The sequence below is a fragment of the Chelonus insularis genome, unplaced genomic scaffold (assembly GCF_013357705.1).
Source record: "Chelonus insularis isolate UGA/USDA-ARS -01 unplaced genomic scaffold, ASM1335770v1 contig_76_pilon, whole genome shotgun sequence".
NCBI classification, from domain to species: Eukaryota; Metazoa; Arthropoda; class Insecta; order Hymenoptera; family Braconidae; genus Chelonus; species Chelonus insularis.
In genome coordinates this window covers 1,049,643-1,071,079 of record NW_023276741.1, presented here as the reverse complement: position 1 = coordinate 1,071,079, position 21,437 = coordinate 1,049,643, and the positions used below count along the sequence as shown (strand labels likewise).

The following is a 21,437-nucleotide window of genomic DNA, read 5'->3' as shown; positions in this document are numbered from 1 at the left end:
CCGAAAACACACGTAATGCATGCATGGACTCATCCTTACGGACCAGCCAGACGAGGATGTTGAGAAGAAGCAGCTCGAAATAGAGAAATATTTAGATTCCGAATAGAAAAATATTTCATTCTTTATTACACATTTTACAATCCTTAACAAATGGAACAGGGCTTTTTTTTTGGTCGTCCTTTGGCAGATGATGTTCGTAACATTCTCGATATATTTCAAAATCTTTACCTGATTTCCATTCATCAGGCAGTTTATCGTATGCATCGAAATTCTTTGCAGCCTATCCAATAATGGATTCTTTCGTTAAAAGTTTTATGTCTGTTGGATTCAGCTTCAGTAAATTCTTAGTTAATCTGTAAATTTTTATTGGTCTGATATCATCATCAAGAATCAAAGTGTTCTCCAGAACCCATAGGTTTAGTTTTTCTACATTTATGAGTGCACATTCAAATCAAGGATGATAGAGATATGGAAATCCTAAATTTATTCCTTCCTTCATAATATCTTCGTAGTGTTGGTCGTGATGTGGACACTCGATTTTGATGAAATCGTAATAAATTGTAGAATCTTCTCTTTTTAAGTTAATAATTAGAATATCTGTCTTTACCAATAATTTAAAAAAATATTCCACATTATAATTGCGTACCAAAATGGAGCATAAGTTGTTCAATGTCTTTTCGAAGTATTTGTCCAGTGTTTCATACGGTGTATCACCGTAATTTCTTATGGAAGTCCATGATAATATCTTATACTAACATCTACGTCCCATACTATAGGTAATCGCATGGTGGTTGGAATAGAAAATGATATTTACACATTTTTTTGGATTTTAACTATTCGCTAACTCTGTCACAATCACTTTTCTATTGAAGAAACGATATCCGTATACATCGATAACGAGATCCATGGTGATCACTTGTTAGAGAAATCTATACTTCCGGCCGTTAAGTTCCCAACATCATTATTTTTCAGTGTGGTTTATCTAATCCAGACAAATAAAAAAATGTTTATTTTTATGACGTCATTTCTCCGAAAAGCTTTTTTTGTTCTCGAGATAATCGATCAGGAAAATTCCGAATAAACGTAGACACATACGTACATACACACACACAGACGTCCACTGTACGTCGAATTTCGGGATTCACAAAATCGGACCCATTACTGTAACTTCCCACTGGGAAGTTTAAAATGGCAGAATTAGAAACTACAGGAAAATATCAAGTAACAGGATTGAAAAGAATAAAATCAAGACATGGTGACACAGTCATTGCACCACTGGATAATGAATTTATAATTCTTCTGCCAATAAGATTAACGAAATCACTAAAAGACGACACTGGATACAACACCTTGATCGACTTTATAAAGAACGATAGCTTATTACTTTATTACATTGGTGGAAAATGGAATAGTTTCAAATTATTTAAAACAAATGAACACAATACCACTCAAGATTTAATGACACACGACAGTGAATAGCCAGGAAGTGGATATTTTAAAGAAATAATGTAAAAATTCATTTAATTGCAATTCTAAATCCTATTTTTGCAACTCAACCTTTTCATTGAAGTAAGATTTATGCATTAATTTACTGGTTAAAAATAAAGTATCGAGAATAATTTAATAATAGAATAAAAATATATGAGTCAAGTGAAATATATTTCTAAAATATTTAAATTAAACATTAGCACCATAAATATTTCAAACTTTTTAAAAGGCATATTTTGCGTGTCATTGCATCAGCGCTACTCAGTGGAAAAGATCGGTAACAGTTACCGATACTAGGTCAGGAGACACGTTTGCTTTAGTAGAGTCTTGTGCGCCAAGTTTAAATGATGGTGACAAAGGCACTACCATGTCTCTATTCTGCTTCAATCACAGTCATAAATATTGTATCATTCAAATATTCGAATTCAAAAACAGAGAATGTAGGTTTTGAATATTATGATTGGCGGCCTCAAAGAATAATGCAGTATTTAGTTTGTTGAGAATTAATTCATTCTCAGTTTGAATTGGCCAGCTGACAGGAACTTCGACGGCCATCCTGGGACTGGGTCGATAACCAATCGACCAAATAATCAATAATTCTTAAACTAGTCACTCATTTGACTAATTTTCAGTCTCCACCTCGACCAATGATGTTCCTGTCGTCATTCTTTTTCTGTTCTCATTCACGTATACACGCCATTCTATTTCATCCCTCTAAAATCTTCCCTGATCGAGTCAATCATGAGTGCTAGTGTCATTCTGAAACGACAGAGACATCCATTTTTTCATTTTACAACTAAATCAATTGATAATTTAAGACAATTCACTGTGAATTCAACTGCTTGAATTAGATTCATTTTGCCTTGCATTGATAGGCTAACGCCACATGCACAATCATATTCTTGCTCAACCTGAGAAGCGTGCTGAGCTCGTGTGGAAGGTCAATAATACCGAACACACCAAGTTGAATATTTTTTAGACATTCAATGTAAATGCAGTAATTACAATTGATATTCAGTGATTTCTAAAGGAATTCATTTCTTGTATTCAGTGACAAAAGGTCATTTAGTGTATATTGTGTACCTGTTAGCGCTGAAAATAAAGATATTATATTTTTCATAAAACCTAACTTCCGTTTGCTCTATTCCGGCACAATCATCCCTATCCTTAAACGATTAGGTTATTCAACGTTGAGATTTTCTAAACAGATTCTAACAATGGAATTCCAATTTATTAAGCCTATAATAAGTATTGCTATGGTCATACATTTTGTATAATGTAGTATAATGACATTTGAATCAGTGCGTATATTGACATGTTCCAGCACGGCTCATGTTGGTAAAATACATGCTAATATTGACTATTGAGCATAGAAAGCTGGATTTATGTATGTTTAAAATCATTTGTGAAGTTCTCTTAATGAATAAAAATCATGGTGAGTAGAACAACTTTCATATCTCGGAGATGTAAATAAAAGTTAATATTGTTTTCTGCATGTTAAACTCGTTATCATATATTCAAGTATGCACAGTTTTAAACATTATACATTATTAAAATCTTTTATAGTACGATATAAAAAAATCTTTTTAAAATATAGTTACATCACCTCGGCTTTTGTTATTGCTGAGAAATTAGGACTTAGATAATAGTTTATTCCTTTTGCACTTCCTGGTAGGGTGACTCCTCGGATAAGAAGAATAAGAAGTACAACATAAGGAAAAAGAGCAGTAAACCAGACAACCTGCAGAAATAAATTTCATTACTATGTTTTCAGTAAATTTTAAACAGTTAATTTTAGGCAGTAATTAATATTTTTTTCTCTATATTAAATTGTTTTAGTAACTATTTTTCCATTGTAGGAATATTCCGTATGTTCGATTATCTTGTAACATACTGCAAATCAAAAAAATTTTTCATAATTTACCAATTATTTCCTCAATGTTGAATTCGTAATATTCTTTAGGTAATTATTTACTTATTGACCCAGGGCACTATGTTCTAATTTAGTGATTTATTTAATTTAATTTAATTTGAGGCTGTAAGAGGGACGTCGGACCATAATGGGTATAAGTATGTGGAGGAATATAAAAATTAAATTTGTTGCGATAGCTGAAATGCTGGAACATCGAACAAAAAAACTTGAGAGATCCAGGTTTGCGTTCTAGTCGTAAGAAAAATTCTTTTTTTCCGAAAAGTGCGCCTGTATGGAACTGTGCACATCAAGTAAGGAAAGTGGGGTCGGAAAGTTCATAATTACCCATTTAATGTTACCTAAAAAATTTTACTAATAAGTAATAAATTATCTGTATATGATATATGTAATGGAACTTTATTATTTGTCGTGGAGAGAATAAATTGATACTCAACGCCTATTGTAACACCTTTTAAAGTACTTTAAGGCAATTGTACCATTTCTACACATATTAGTAGAAACAAGTAGGAAAGTAATTACGTGCCGGTGACATTAGTGCGTAGTGAGTAAGATACCTACAGACTACGGTGTCACCAACATGAAAGGGATAGTTCTCATCAACAAAATAATAAGTCAAAAATCTCGAAGCTATTTGTAAAGTCAACGTCTTTTTGAAATAATATATATACCATGATAGAAAACTCGATAGTCTGTTGCGAACTCGTGTTTAAACTGAATAAACATGGGTCATTGTTTTAAGCATGAATTGTTATTCCTGCCTTTATTCAATTGCAAGTAGAATGCTGTAACTTTGATGGACTCTACTTCTATCTCCATCACATAGTAGAAATGAATTTGTATCAGTCGGAGCGGTTTCGAGAAGAGTGGGAGTAGCTGCGTAGTGTTTCATGAGGTAGCGTGATTGCAAGTAGGAGGTAAAGAATATAAAACAAGTGTTACTTAATTAAATATGTGATTTGACTAAAGAGCCTTGATGAACCATTTAAAGATTGACCGCCAATAATATCAGTTTTTGAAGCAAGCAAGGCAATTTTTTTAGATGGAAAATTGATACTGAAAAGCCTTAAAAAATCTTGTCATCATAAAATCATATTGTTTCAAACAGTGCTTAATTGTTGAGAGTCATATCTCATCATTAGTCATATTATTTTGTTCAAAGCATCCGAATCCATGTGATATACGCATCAGTTAATCGATAAATACAATATTCAACTGTTTATAACGAATTTATATTGTTATAAACAATGCGTAATTGTTAAGAGTCATATTCAGCTGTGAACAATAATGTCTAGTCAATATCGACTTAATTTTCAAATGAAATTGTTATTGTTTGGCTTGGAAGTATTTTAAATAGTTACTCTTTTCATTTTTTTATTAGTTATTTTGTTATAAAAAAACGGCTCAACAAAACATACATACATACATACATACATACACACATCATTTTAAAATATGGCAGTATGCTTGCAAATATCTTGAAACGTGGAGATTTTATGGAAATTCAAATTTTACCAATCGACCCAATTACAATAACTTCCTAATGGAAAGTTAATAAATTCACGATAAAAAGAAATCTAAAATATTAATATAGTGATTGTTGTATGTTATGCAATTGATATCCCATTTATTCTATACATGTACATTAGAAAAATTGTGTACTATGTGGGTTTTGTAGTTCATTTATTTCATGAATTTTAAAAGTTGTTCCTATAAATTATATATTTTGCTTTGAATAATGTCCTATATGGATATATCAAATTTTTCACGATTTTTATAAAACATTCTCGTGTTAAACTTTTTTCGATTTAGAAAAAATTGAAAACTAACTTAAAGACCAATAAAATACATTCACATAGCAAAGAAAATAGTTAAAATAATCATAAATTGTGTACTATGCTTTAAAAAATTTCTTATAAAAATTTCGCATTTCTCACTCATTTCATACACTTATGTGATACACGTATACTATTTTAGTGGTGAACTTTTTCATTTTCGAAAAGAAAACTGACTGAGTAGACCGATAAAATAGTGCGAAATACACTTATGCAGTATAGAAAATTATTAAAATTTTTCAACATCATCCATGTTGCGTTAGAGAATTTCTTTAGAGAAAAGTAACAACTACATTTTTGCTTTAAAGAACGCAATTTAGGTGTATGTTTTTTTAAGTTATAATCTCGATTTATTTCCATTACCTACGTAATATTTTCGTATATCTTCTATCTCTAGAATTTACAAAAATTTAACTGTGGAGAATTAATCACTTCTTAAGTTTGAATTATCCGCTAACAGGAACTTCGGCGGCTATCTTAGCCCTAGGTCGATAATCAATCGGCCAAACAATTAATAGTTTTATTCACTCATTTGAGTGATTTTCAGTGTCCATTTTGACTACTGAAGTTCCTGTCGTCATTCTTTTTCTGTTCTCATCTACGTGTTCACTTCATTCTAATTCTGTTTTTTAAAATTTTTTTTTTTTTTTTTTAATTAATTATTAGTGCTATTGTAGTTCTGAACCTACAGAAACATGTTTTTTTGAATTCTAATAAAATTGTTGAATATTCTAAAATTTTCAATATACCCGTTGAAAGTTATAATAATACGTCCGATTTAACAAATCCCGAATTTTGACATATTTCCCTCTTTCAAGGTTCCTAGAGTGTAGTACGACAGGTTTTTAGTCGACATCTGCATGTGGATTGGGAATTATTGTTTGGCTCGTTTATCATTAGAACAAATGATAATATCGACGTAGGACTATTGCATTCGACGCAGAATCAAAAAATTAAGAAAATTGTCAACTAGCTGCATTTGCAATTTATGCAAAATGTCTGATCTCCTAATATTAATTGTAATTCATGTTATTAGGACAATAATAGTTTAATGGTGATGATTTTAACGATACTAATAGGTAATTTTTAAAACAATCAAAATCTTTTACTCTTGCTGCTGGATAGCACTAATATTCGATATTTTACTTCAGAATATTTGGATCCATTTAGATGTATCCCGAATGATTTAGTATGCTCGAAAACGTAAATTTTCGGAAATCTTTCTAAATTTCAAAAATCATGAAACACTTGAAAATTCTATCAAGAGTTCTAGAATTCTCGAAATATTAAAGAAATATTTTGGATTTCCTTTAAAGATGAAGCTTGATTTAAGATACTCTCTTAATATTACTCAAAGACATTTCTATTTTATTAATATGGATAAATTCTTTTAAAAGTTCGAAAATCTTTGAAAATTTCCATAAGCTCTTAAGATCCTGTGTAATTTTCAGTAAAGTTCCAAAATATCTAAGGATTTCTCTCAATTATTTCGAATTATTTAAAAGTCTAAGAAAGATGAAATTCCTAAAATATTATTAGGAAATTTTTGATAGTTTGAGAAAATTCTAAAAAAATCTGGTCAACGTTAAGATTTTCATAGAAATTTTCAACATAGGAAAATCTTTTCGAATTCTCTGAAAAGGTGAAAAAAATTTGGAAATATTTGGGAATTGTTTCAAACGTTCTTGAATTGTCTGAAATATTCGAAATTTTTTAAGTAGTTTTATCAATTATCTAAGAAGGAAGGTATCCTGACGTGTCACGATTTTTGTGTGGCTTATATATGTGAAAAGGCTCATCGAGATAAGTTAACAAATTTGTAGAATCATAAACAATCGAAAATCAATTTGCAGTGCACCAGGGGAAAGAGATTAAGTCTGACAAAAGATATAGGACGTATTAGATTTTTTCTATTTATGCGACGATGCGAGCTTATTTTAGCAAGTTTTTTCGCGTAAATGAGTAATCATTTTTATCAGTTAGAAAAAAAAAAAGTCCCGTTAAAAAAATTCGGATTGATTTCATTTCACTGAGTCAATTTCCATCTGTGTAACGCGTTTAGTAACTTTTTTTTAATAAAAGAAAAAGAATCGAATTGATTGCGTAGATTCCGTTTTTGACAAATCAATCAACTTCACAGCAGTGAGGAGACGAAGCAGTCCTCGAAGAACATTCAAACAATTCACAGCCATTCAAGCTTGCTGATAGACTTGCTCTGGAGGGTCAAACTGACTGGATGAACTTAGCACATGAGGTTTTGGCCTCAGGAGGGTTGAGGGTTCAGTTGGAATGGTCCAAAGGACAAGTTCAGAAGCAGCAAAATCATCTAAGACAATGAAAAGGTCAGAATGACCACAAGACAATCATTCAACGCTGTTAGCAACAGCAAAAGTCAGAGCCAATTCACATTCAAGGAGTGACATTGCCCGAGTGCTAATAGATCCTGGATCAGAGCTAACATTAATCACTTCTCATCTAGCCAACCTGCTGCAACTGGAAAAATATCATCAGACAATCAACTACCACCAAGCTTAGAGTCGCCTTCAATGGATCCAGCCCGAGCTCAACTGGGATCTTATTGAATGACATCACTCATATAAGAGCAAAAATTAAATGACACATCTTTGACGTACTTCTTTAGGTTCGTCAACATCAATACGTATTCGCAACTGACATAACAAAAATGTATCGTCAAGTAATGGTTCATCATGAAGACTGGAAGCTTCAACAAATTCTTTGGCTAGACAATCACAACAAAATCATTCCATATCAACTCACAACAGTAACCTACGGCACTAGATCAGCTCCTCATCTAGCAGTTCGTATGTTACTGCAATTAGTAGAAGATGAAGGCCATAAATATCCAGAGGCAACTCAGACAATCATAAAAGGCAGATATGTCGACGACATATTTGGAGGAGCAGATTCTCCAGAAGAGTTAATACAAGTTGCTGAGGAATTAATCAACTTCTGCAAAGCGGGTGGCTTTCCCCTTACAAAATGGCAATCAAACAATCGATCACTTCTCCAAAAAATGTCACAATCATCAGTCAATCAACAAAAAATCACCTTCGAAGACTGCACGGCAAAAATTCTTGGACTTCAATGGAATCCAAGCTCAGACACATTCACATTCTCATCAAAATCAGTCACTCTTGAGTCAACATATTCAAAACGCCTCATTCTTTCAGAAGTAGCTCGAATTTATGATCCTTTGGGGTTTGTGTCACCAATCACAATCAGAGCCAAGATGCTCCTTCAAGAACTCTGATTACACAACTTCAGCTGGAACGAACCAGTCCCACAATCAATCATCAGTCGCTGGCTGATCATCAGAGAAGAATTCACTCAACTTCATGAGATCTCACTTCCACAATAGATTCACACAACCAGACATTCAACTGTAGAAATTCATGGATTCTCTGATGCTTCACAGCTTGCGATGGCTGCAGCAATCTACCTCAAAATCAATTCACCGTCCATGTTAATCATTAGTGCTAGTGCTATCGTGAATCATCAGAAACATTCAAGTTGTAGTCTACAAAAGAAAACAACTAAGAAATTAAGACAATTTACAGTACATTCAAGAAAGTACAATAAATTCTTGTATTCAGACATCAAAGGTCATTCAGTGTATATTGTGTACCTGTTAGCGCTGAAAATAAAGATATTATATTTTTCATAAAACCTAACTTTCGTTTGCTCTATTCCCGCACAATCATCCCCATCCTTAAACGGTTAGGTTCATTCACACGTTAAGATTTTCTCAACTGTATTCATATCAAAAATTAGATGCACTTCCGTTATACATCATTTATATTTTAAGATAATCTATAAGAAAATAATACTATTTATATTTTCTATCAATATAAACAAAAGTAATACATAAACCATCCATTCGCTATATTTATACATTGGGAGTATACCTATATATATTGTAAAAAAATTGTGGCCACAAGAGAGAGAGAGCTCCGCGTAAGATAGCATTCAGGTAAGCCTGACAAAGAAGAAGCTAGAAATCGAGTTGAAATATGCGAAAAACAGAATTAGGGTCGTGGTGTAATCTGTATCTCGATAAATACTCAATGAAAAAATCTCATTTGAAATCTCATGCTCAAATGAAAGCTTATAGTCATTATTAAATGTGTATTGAAAATTATCTCGTAATATTGAATAGTTATTGAGATATTTACATTTAAACATTGCGTCGTGACGTCACAAACATTTTAGTATAGAGTAGCGTGATACTAGGCACTGTAAGTATAAGCTGCAAGAGCATGCCAGTTTGACGAGGGGCAAGAGGTGGATGATGGGCAAAATGTGCAGGTGACGTGGCACCCAGTATTTACCGCTGCTCTAGATTGACGCTTATTAGTTTTTTTTATTCTATAGTTCAATTTACCTCCTACGATAGATGAGAAGAAACGTAAACCATAAAAATATTTTACGCAGACTAAAGATGATCAGACACAATATGATATTTGTCGAACGTTATATACAGTGAAAGCCGGCTCTACTACAAATCCAAAATATTAATGCTCTGGGTCCGACCCGAAATGTCTACACAAGTAGATAAGTAAGGCCGGTTCTGAATCTCTCTGCAATACTGATCGAGTCAACAAGTGGATTCTGATCCGTACTAATTACTGACCGCGATAACTTTGACGATAAGTTATCAACTTACCGACCGTGATAAGTGATCGGCAGTAATAAATGACCTGCAACAACTTTTACCGATCCTGATTGGCGATAAGTTATCTTCAGTGATAATACCGACCGCGATTGGCGGTAAATTATCTGCAGCGATAATACCGATCTCAATTGATGATAAATTATCTTCAGCGATAATATTATAATTATCAGCAAAAAAATAACCGTAAGAAAAAAATGGCGGTGATGTGTCTCAAGGATAGTAGATGATAGGAAAAGGTTTTAAAGTAAAAACAATCCCTCTCCTAAGTTAATTTGTTTTTTTTCAATAAAAAAAAAAATTATGATATATTTTTCTTTTGTATAAAAAAAAAAACATGATCCCTTAAATAATGGTTCCCAAGTAGCATTAATCTCCCTGTACGAATCGGAATTATTTGCTTTAATAACTTTTTTCATATAAGTAAAACTAGAAAAACTAATCATAACACAAGACTTACAGTATCATAACCATCATCATAGTCAGTGGAATCATTATCATAATTATCGTCGTCATCAATTGTTGTAGGTGAAGGAGGTAGAAATTCTACCTCATTATCCTCCGATGACACAGTCGCTGGAGAAGAAAGTAGAACTCCTACATCTTTATTACTGGCTTCGACAGTGATGATTTCTTGGCTTGGAGGTGGTGGCACAACGGAGATGTCTCCTTCTATCCGGAACCATATGACGTTACCAGGGAACGTTCGGCAGGTAGCCGTCACGCCACAAAGTGTGAAGGTAGCGTCTTCTATCCCTCCCGTCTTCTTCCAATGATCTTTAAGTGCCATTAGAATTATAATTTCTAGGATGATGATCGGTAGGTTGAACCAGGCCGTCGGGAAAATAAAAGTGCACCTTTTTTCTAAAAAGTAATTAAGATTATAATAGATTTTTGTTTAAACTTAAAAAAAAATTCCCTCACTTGATAAATTATCATTTAACAATTCATGAAATTCACAATTACACTCGATAAATAATCATATTAATGCATAAAAATTAAAAAAAAACACACTTTTTATACTTGAATGAAGAAAAAAGTCACTACTTACTTGGTATGGTTTGATCAGTTTGACTGTCGAAAATGAACTAAATATTTTGTCCTATGCATCATACACCATGGCTAAATATTTATATTTTTCAAATAGGTCAATCGTGCAAAAATCATTAAACGATATTGATTTAAATCTATATAGAGAGGCTTGGATCACATCACTCAGCGTCAAATTACAAATAGAGAAAAGAATTTGACAACAAGAAAAAATTCTCACTAAAAAAGAAAATTTATAAATGACATTTTTTTCTTTTTTTGTATTTTGAGAACCGAAAATTATTGATTGGGTTGATTTATTTAGAGCTAAAAGATCGATAGCGATCGAGCTACGCCGTAAGATGTGGTCAGGAGAGGTGCACACACACAATAGACACTTTTCTTGAGCTTAATTATCAGTTTTATTACAAAAATAAAATATTTTTCACGTTAACAATTACTTATTAACAATATACGAGCTTAACTGAGCTTTATTGTAACAGAATAGAATTTATCAAGAGCTTCAACTGATGAGAATTTGCAAAATAGGAACGAGCGATAATCGAGCACGTGTACTTAAGCGTCGCTAGAGCGTTAATGGCTGCAAACACGTCGTAGCTGGCGTCGGTAGACTTAGCACAATGATAGAGCAACTGTCATTGGCTAGATTGGAGAAGAAGAGCTAGGATTCGCCGAGCGCTGAAACAAGAGCTAGGATAGCGAGCGGATCGGGTGAGCTCGACTGAGCACAAGCTGGATGAGAGCGAGTCCAACTGCGAGGTTGCGATTAACCTCTCGCAACATTTTCAATTATTAAAATAGTTTGTAAACGATCTCTACTATGGATAAATAATTTTAGACACATATTTTTTCGATTGGATTTTTGATTAAACGTGTTTTCTTTGTTGCTCATGCCTCTGCTATCTTATTTTTTCCTCGCTCTGCCGCCGCTTCCTCACTTTGTCTATACTTTTACTCTCCGCTAAGAAGCTGTGATTCATGCAAGAGTTGTAAGGGCCATTTGTCGAAAAATAATCGACTTATTTTATTGCATTTAGAAACGTTAACGTTTGACTCAGTCAGTCGACTGCATCATATTTTTCTCACCCTTATCTCTTTTTCACTTTGTTTATACTCTCATCCTCTGTTACTTATTGAAGTAAGACATAATATATATTATGAATGATCAAATGAAATATTTTATTTACTGTATGAGTAATCATAACTGAACGTATTTTAAATTTAAAAAAATTATTGAAACGAAAAATTATTATCTTTTTTTATTTTATATTTTTTGAACTACGATTTGTAATTCTTTACGTTTAAATGACTTCTGGTTACGATACTATACTTCAATCATATATATACATATCCTGTACTAATTGAGTTTAGAAAATAGAGTGGAAAAATGGCGAACCTAACGGGTAGTCAAGTTACATCGTACTCAGTGTAATCTGATTTCTTATACCTATCCAAATTAGAGTTAAGAGTCAATTATAAGTCAGTTAAATGTGTAACAACGGGAGTTACACTTATTCAAAATAAAATCCTAACATAAACATTGGTCCTTCGAGAAATACGGCTATCGTGTAACGACAAAAGTCCAGGTAACGCGTCCGTAAACTTTGAGTCGGATAACTCCGAACTAGTGACACTAAGCAAATTCAGGAAGCATATTAAACAGCTCAGAGCAATCATTAAGTAACTTGGGAGCTGCAACAAAGCTCAGTTATTGATAATCATCTGTACAGCATCACGAGCTAAAACAACGCTCAACAAAAAAACCGTTAAAAGTCAAGTTAATCAATATCGACTAAAAATAACTGTAATAACCTAGTCAAGCAGTTGTCGATAAAAACGGAAATTAGTAAAATTACCGACAAAACATCAAACATTGACAAGATAACCTCACAATCCTAGGAATTGTCAGCATAGTAACAATTCTCAAAATAAATAAGTAATAAAATCAAGTCAATTTAATAAAACAAGTAAACAAACGTCTTCGAATAGAAACTTTATAAGTCCAACATAACCATGGCAGAATTGAAAGTGTTGATCTACAGGAGAGGTCAACGAAGAGCTCAAATAACGAGATCCAAAAACGCGTTCTTAGAGTCAAATACACAAACTGATCCCTACCAATTTGAACTCAGGTTGAAAAAAATAGAATTATTATGGAGTGAGATGATGAAAACACAAGAAGAAATCGAATTATTAGACAAGTCAGAAAACTCAACTGCTCGTGAAGAGAATGAAAGAACATACACAGAAGATCTTTATTATGAAGTTATAGCCAAAGGAAAATCTCTCCTTAAACCCGGATTAGTACAATTAGGTTCAACCAGTAATCATTCAGATACTCAAGCAAGCAATGTGGTTCAAGTGATTCGTGAAATTCAAGACGAACTCAGGCTACCTACTATTAATTTACCAACATTCGATGGAAATTATGAGAATTGGATTAGTTTTCGTCAAAGTTTCAAATCTATTGTCCACGACAATAGCAAATTAACAAACATTAAGAAATTAAATTATTTACGATCATCATTAAAAGGCGAAGCTGAGAAACGAATGGCGTCAATCGGAATATCTGCTGACAATTATGACAAATGTTGGAAGTTACTGGAAGAGTGTTACGAAGATACAGATCAAATCATTCACAGTCATATCAAGAAATTCTTTGATTTACCCCAAGCACAGAAGAATTCAAGTCAATCATTAAGGCTATTACTGAATGAAGCAGAGAATCATCTGGACGCACTAGACACATTATGTTCTCGCGAAGAACTTTTAGAAAAGTCCATCATTCACATATTATTACAATACGAGAGCGAAGAGCATGACCCTTCGAGACAAGTGGCGACACCTGTATCGTCAAGAAAGAAACTTCAGAGTACTCATCACTCCACCTATGGGAGCGAACACTCCTAAGCCTGTTTCAGGACAAGCAAGAGGACCCAGAAATCGACCGTCGGTACAGAAGACTCCTGGATAACCATCCAAGGTCACGAGAAGAACATGACCACCAGCTTCAATCAGGAAGGCGTTGCAAGAGCAAAGTGGAGGGGGGAATTCCTACATGGAAGGGAGTCCCGCCAAGACGACACCTCGAGCACGCCGACCAGTTAGTCAGTATCAGTTGGTCAACGACAGTCAATCAGTTGACATCTTAGAGGTTACGCTCTCCAGTCGACGAGCGCAGTATTGGGCCGCCGTTGTTGCCGCGAACGAGTAAAAACGCTCTCTAAGTAACATCTCGTTGAGTAAAGTCAGTCCGGGAGTCGGAAAACGGGGTCGATCTCGTGAATGTCCACGACGAATCGCTGTCCAGGAACCAAGGAAGCTGCTGAGGAGACTCTGGAACCTTCGGGGAGGCGCCGGGTAGCCAAGGAGTTGATCAGGACTTCCAACAGCGAGGGAAGCCAGACCTGCAGTCCCGACCAGGGTGAAGCAACAGCATCTCTGAGGGAAGAGGACACTCACTGGTGAGCTCACACCTAATACCTCCTCGTAATTCAAGGGCATTAGGGCGAGTCCGTGAGAAGACGCGGAAACAAAATTGTAACGCCTGTCCGATTCTTAATTAATGTAAATTGCTATTGTAAAAGTAATTATACCGGAGAAACAACAATTGTTAACTTCACCGTCCCGTACCCGGGTCATCAACTCACTTTGTCTTAAATATTACTTACTGTAAACTAGCTTGTAAGGTACAATACAGCTCGCTTCAGGACGCGGGGGGATAACCCTACGAATCATTGCTTGGAAACTATTCTTTTGTAATAAAAGTTATTTCAATTCAATATTCGTCTGGAGAAATTATCCCGGTCAATCCCTTGCGTATCCTTATTTGCATGCTTTACAGGAGTGGAGACATTCCAGGGGAGGTGACACTGTAACTACAAGGGCATCTGTCCCGAATAGTTAACTTGTATTTCGTTCTCGTTATCGTTCAGCACGTCGGTGCCCAAGAGGAACTCACCAAGGTCGTTGACCAAACTCTCTCATATCATTCACATTGTCGTAGTAGATCAGCGAAGATTGACATAGAAATAATTCCAATAAGGTAAGTGAGAAATACGCAAACTCCTCTTGAAGCACCAACAGATAGTAAAACAACTCAAGGTCATACTAGAACAAACCGGCTAGCATACTGTAGCAAGGATCTGGCAGTCTACACTTTCTTCACCAACTTCCTTTATTTCTGAGCTAATTGCGTTGGACCACTGAGCCTATTCGAAGCATTCCCATAGATCCTCGCGGAGAAGCATTCCCGCGCCCTTTCCATAGCCCGAAACTCAAACATAACCTCACATACGCAGCTTACAAAACGTCCAACCGCCAATAAGATATCAATATTATCCGTAAAATAAGATTATAATTCCAAACTACAATGGGAATTAGAAGCAGAAAATAGAACAATAGAAGATATCACAAAATTCTTAAATTCAAGATGTAAGCTTTTAGAAAAAATGAGTAATTCCAGCGCAGCAAATAATAAAGAAGCTAAAGACACAGGTAATAAAACATCCTCAAGCTCCTCAATAAACAAGAAAAAATCAGTAAAAGAAAACAACACAACAAGTTGTATAGCAACAACAAAAATAACATGTCCAGTTTGCAAGTCATCACATAACATTTATAATTGTGAAATATTTTTGAAAATGCCCATTCCACAAAGAAGTGAAAGTTAAAAAGTTAGGGTTATGTTTTAATTGTTTACGACAAAATCATTTGATGAGAAATCGCAAGTTAAGTGGATGCAAAATATGTCAAAACAAACATAATACTCTATTACATCCATCGGAACCAACTGAAAAGGTTGAGACGTCTGGTACACAAGAATCTAGCTCTGCTTCAACAACAACAGTAGCACACTCGATTCATCAAACACACACTAACATTTTATTGTCAACAGCCGTTGTAGAAATCCTAGATAACAACAAAAAACCTTATCAATGTAGAGCCTTGTTAGATTCTGGATCTCAATCTCAATTTATAACGCAACGAATTTGCAATCAACTACAAATACCACTTAGCAATGCGAACATTCCAGTATTAGGAGTAGCTGGATCAACAACTCATGTAAAAAATAAGGCATCAGTCACAATCAGATCGAGATACAACTCTTACAGTACAAATTTGAGTTGTCTAGTTATTACTAAAATTACAGATGTATTACCAACAGTTCCAATCAATACAGCAATTGACATTCCAAATAACATTGATTTAGCAGATCCCTTATTTTATCAACCAGCAGAAATTGATTTATTACTAGGAGCAGGCATTTTCTGGAATTTGATTCGAGTTGGACAATTGAAACTAAAAGAACACCCAGCAATTTTACAAAAAACAGTACTTGGTTGGATTATCAGCGGCCAAATAAATACAAAGAAAAGGTCTAAAAATCAAGAAAATACATATTTATGCAATTTCAGTTCTGTATTAGAAGAACAAGTAGCATCATTTTGGAAGCAAGAAGATTGTTCAACGACACCTAAAAAACTTTCGAAAGAAGAACAGCAAGCAGAAGATATTTTTTCTTCAACAATCAAAAGAAATGAAGAAGGAAGATTTATCGTTACAATTCCTTTTAAACAAGATTTGAATCAGCTAGGAAGTACCTACATGAAGGCCAAACAAAGGTTATGTGCAATGGAATGAATGTTTATACGAGATCCTGAAATTGCCAAAGAGTATTATGCGTTCATGAATAAATATTTAAATCTAGGACATATGTCAATAGTAGATACAAAGCATATAGATAATTCACAAGCAATAACACATTATCTTCCACATCACGCCGTCAAAAAGAAAGGCAGCCACAAAGCTTTACGAGTTGTATTCGACGGTTCAGTTAAAACCGATACAGGCAAATCAATCAATGACTTACAAATTGTAGGTCCAACTATTCAAGATGAATTATTTTCTATAATATTGAGATCTCGACAGTATAAATATGTAATGACAGCTGATATCGTAAAAATGTATCGGCAAGTATTAGTCAACGAAACTCAAACGCATCTACAAAGAATACTGTGGCGGAAATCACCAAATGAACCAATTTCAGAGTTTAAATTAAATACAATAACCTATGGAACCTCATCAGCGCCGTTTTTAGCAATTAGATGTCTAACAAAGATAGCAGAAGATAATAGGGCCATGTATGAAAAAACATGCAAAATTATTGAACAAGATTTCTATGTGGACGACCTATTAACAGGCAATGACAACTTAGAAGAACTGCAGAAAACTAAAGGAGAAATAACACAACTACTTTCGAATTATGAATTTCCCCTCCGAAAATGGAACTCGAACAGCTTATTACTCATAGATCAAGATATACCTACAGAAACAAAAATTATCAGTGATGGAATCAAGGCTCTTGGCATATATTGGCATCCAAAAGAAGACATACTTCGATACAACCTAAAAATTAACACGAGTAAAAAAGTCACCAAGCGAGAATATTATCAATCATAGCACAAATCTTTGATCCATTAGGTCTTCTTGGTCCAATCATTATCATAGGCAAAATCATTCTCCAACTACTATGGAAGCATAAATTATCTTGGGATGAAACAGTTCCACCAGAAGTTTATACGAAGTGGATTCAATATTGTAAATCAATTCAGAGCATTCCATCAATTCAGATACCAAGAATAGTTATACATCAAGACACGTTGCAAAACACATTAAAAATTCACAAATGTGTATCACCATCCAGTAAAATTGCATCACTGCATCCATTTCTTGATGAAGAGGAATTGATCAGGGTTGGTGGTCGATTAGCCAATTCCAAAATTCCTTTCAACGAAAAACATCAGTTACTACTTCCAGCACATCATAAATTAACAAAACTAATTATGGATCATGAACATGTCAAGCTACTCCATGCAGGACAACAGACGTTATTGACGTCAATCAGAAAGAAATACTGGCCATTGTCTGGTATCAGAATAGCTAGACAAATTGTAAGAAGTTGCATCAAGTGCTGTCGAGCCAGTAGATAAGCAGGGCCGGTTCTGGATCACTCTGCAATACCGGCCAAGTCAAAAAAAGTGGGTTCTGATCCGCACTAATTACCGACCGCGATAACTTTGACGATAAGTTACCGACCGCGATAACTTTGACGATAAGTTACCGACCGCGATAAGTTATCGACACTGATAAATTATCGGCAGCGATTTTTTTTTTACCAACCTCGATAAATTATCTTCAATGATAATACCGATTTTTTACCAACCGCGATTAAAATTTCACTATCAGCAAAAATAACTGATTTTTTTTTCAAAGTTTTGTCAATGTATTGATATTCTCTCAAAATTTGCGCTACCAACTATCAGATTTTTTTTTGGAAATAAATGAATGAAAACAGTAATCTTTTTCGTGTACACAATTTATTTATAGCAAAAAAAAAATTTGATTAATACATGAATAATATAATCATAATTATATAATATGTATATTTTTTACAATATTTTATGTTAGTTTTCTCATTTGCGCACTTAAAGGTTTATACTCTATTATTCGATCATGTAAGATCAAACAATAGGCTGATGTGTTAGCAGGAAAAGCTTTTGATGATTCAAATTCCAGTCGAACATCAACTGGTCCTGATTTTGAGGATTCATTTTGTTTAGAACAATCAATTACAACGAGTGGTGCTATATCTATGAATTTTTTTTTCGTGAGTAGAGGTTCTGCTTCTTTATCATAATATGATGTTTGGAAATCTCTATACATATCATATAATAAGGCAAATTGATTGTGACTTATGTCAAGATTCATGTTGCCATATGGATAGCATTGTGAATTGAGGAAAAGTTTTACATCCCTTAAATCACAATGATCGAAATGACTTGCATCTTTTGTAGCATCATTTTTGCGTGCAGTTTGAAATCCTAATATAACATAGCGGGGCTTTTCCAATTGAGTTGATGTTTTTACGACCCATACGTGTTTGGTTGTGTTCGGCAGCATTGGATATTCATATAATTCCCATGATCTGAAACTCACTGGAATCGGTGGGTCTTTTGCAATGTAACTTAACAATTCTACCTTTTTCATGTCTGCAACAGTGATATAAGGAATGATCCATTCAATTTTTATAAGCGTGATCGTCTCTTCAGGTTCCGCTGTAGCTTGTACAATTGCATTAAGATCGGTATTTGAACGAGTAAGTATTAATTCATGTTTGGCATTGACAATTATGCGATGATAATCTTCAGCAAATCCCAATAGCATATGTAACGGTATCGAAACATCAAAGTATCCATTATCATTAAATAATCTTTCATTATCAGTTACCCAACCTGCATTATCTAAATAATTTTTTTGACCTGGATGAAGAGATAGATATCCCTTCATGAGACTTGTAAGACCAACATTTTTATTTCGATCAATCTCAACACCATTCAATTCATATCGTATTTCTTCAAATAAATAGCATACGGCCATATTAACGAATCTTGATGTTGCTGCTACTGCATTTCCGTTAGATTTTGTAAATTTCCCCATAATATGAAGGGAACTTTTGCTTGGCAACAGACATAAATCTTGATGTTGAACTGAGATATGTATCTCATCATTATTATTATATGTTGTAGATGCATATGGTTGATGAGCATGCACCTCAATGTGTGCAATAGACTCATCAAATATGACACCTTTGCTTATTGCTAATTTTTCTTCTTCCATGGTAAAAGACATGCAAGACAACACACTTTCACTTTAATTTTGTTGCACTTTTGCGTATTTTTAGTCCCAGACTTTGTAGGAATAATCGATTTTGATAAGTTAATCGTTTGAATTTTCTTCGATGACTGATGGGATTCAGGCATGATATGTTAGTTTTATAGCTTCCCCCTACTATTGGTTTATAAACAATCCCCATTACGTGACTGATTTCAAATGTAAACGTATTGTTACAGTTTCACCACGTAAATTAACCAATTGACCGTCTTGATCAACAATGCGCAGTTGTAAATTATGTATTGTCTGTACGGTGATTGGAAGATAAATGACGTTTGATGGAACTTCAATGATCTTATATCCTGGTGGAACTGATGGGAAAAATTCGTGAATCGTATGTACCAACTGATTATTCATGTATGCTCCTGTAGTAATATTACATTCAATCCTTAATGCATTAATTTTCAAGATAGATACTGGTAAATCTGATGTGTGAGTCAATTTTGGAAAAATAACTCGTGGACTAAAGCCCAACAAACTACCAATAGAATCATGCGGTTTGAAATTTATTGTTGCATTTTCACTGTAAACTTCACTGTGTAGTTCATTATTATTGGGCTTAATAGAAATTGATAATTGAGTATCAGCTTTCTTCAAATAATTTTCAATGTCTTCAATTTCATAGCTTCCTGTGGGTATTTTAATACTTTTATCTTCACCATTGAGTGTATAATAAAATTTATTATTGCCGTTATCAATATTTGGAATGGAATTGAAGGTTAACAATTCCACAAGTCCTAGGGTATATTTTTTAGATGATGATAATTCAATTGGCGGAAAATAAAACGCTTCTAGAATGGACGTTTGTCCAGACAATGTTAACGTGAGTGAATCATCCATGACTGATGCTTATTGGAAAGTGCATATTACTTTTATACTTTTCTACGTAAAAATTTTAAACACAAGTGTCCGCAATTATCTGTACTGTAATCTTGATGTTTTTCATGATTGTACAGTATTTTATCAACATTAAGATATTTCATAAGCTCATGTGGTGGCTGCAAATTGCCAAAACTGTCATAATATATAACTTTATTACCACGTTTTTTATATGCCACCCAATGAGTTCCAGGTCCAGTTTTATCATCGAGATTAATAATTGCTGATTCATTTTTCCACGGTGAAGATTTTGGAAGATCATTTCGCATAAAAACACCACGAAAAAAGGGTATTTTCATGATTTTTGCATATTTTTGAAGTTCAATATCAGTCAGTGCACGATGGGGTAAATTTAAAAGTTTTTTTTTACCGGTTTCAAATACAATCCTAATCCTCTCTTGTGCGGTTTTAGACGTAGACCTTTACCCAAAGCTATTGCTTCCATTTTCTCGTTATGTCGTTTAGCTTCTTCTAATTGACGTTTGGCGTCTCTAGCATCATTAATTGCTTTCGCAATGCCAGCAGCGCCACCTGCTACAGCACCAACTGCACTTAAACCTGCAAATAGAGGTATAAGAGGTAAAATACCTCCCACTTTTGGCGGCATTGGTATAATACGTGGAACTTTGATTTTTTTCTTTCCACCAGCATCGCGAACAGTCTTTCGTGCAGCAGCTAATGCAGATTTAATAGGATCTGAACTGGAATTTAACATAAGCTTTGCTGAATTAACAACTTTTCGCAAATGTTTAACTCCCTTGTCCTTTTTGTTTTTTTCTTTCAAACCCATTCCCAATTTTGATTTAACTTTCATGACGTTGGAAATTCCTAA

General features: G+C 34.0%; 1 protein-coding gene across 1 annotated transcript in view; it reads right to left on the bottom strand.

Annotated features, from left to right (window-relative positions):
* DAT (Sodium-dependent dopamine transporter) overlaps window positions 1-21,437 on the bottom strand; it is a 212,742-nt gene that overhangs the window by 97,045 nt on the left and 94,260 nt on the right. The window contains exon 6 of the mRNA XM_035090267.1: window positions 3,095-3,229. Within this exon, the coding sequence (XP_034946158.1) occupies window positions 3,095-3,229 (135 nt within the window). The remainder of the gene's footprint in view (window positions 1-3,094; window positions 3,230-21,437) is intronic.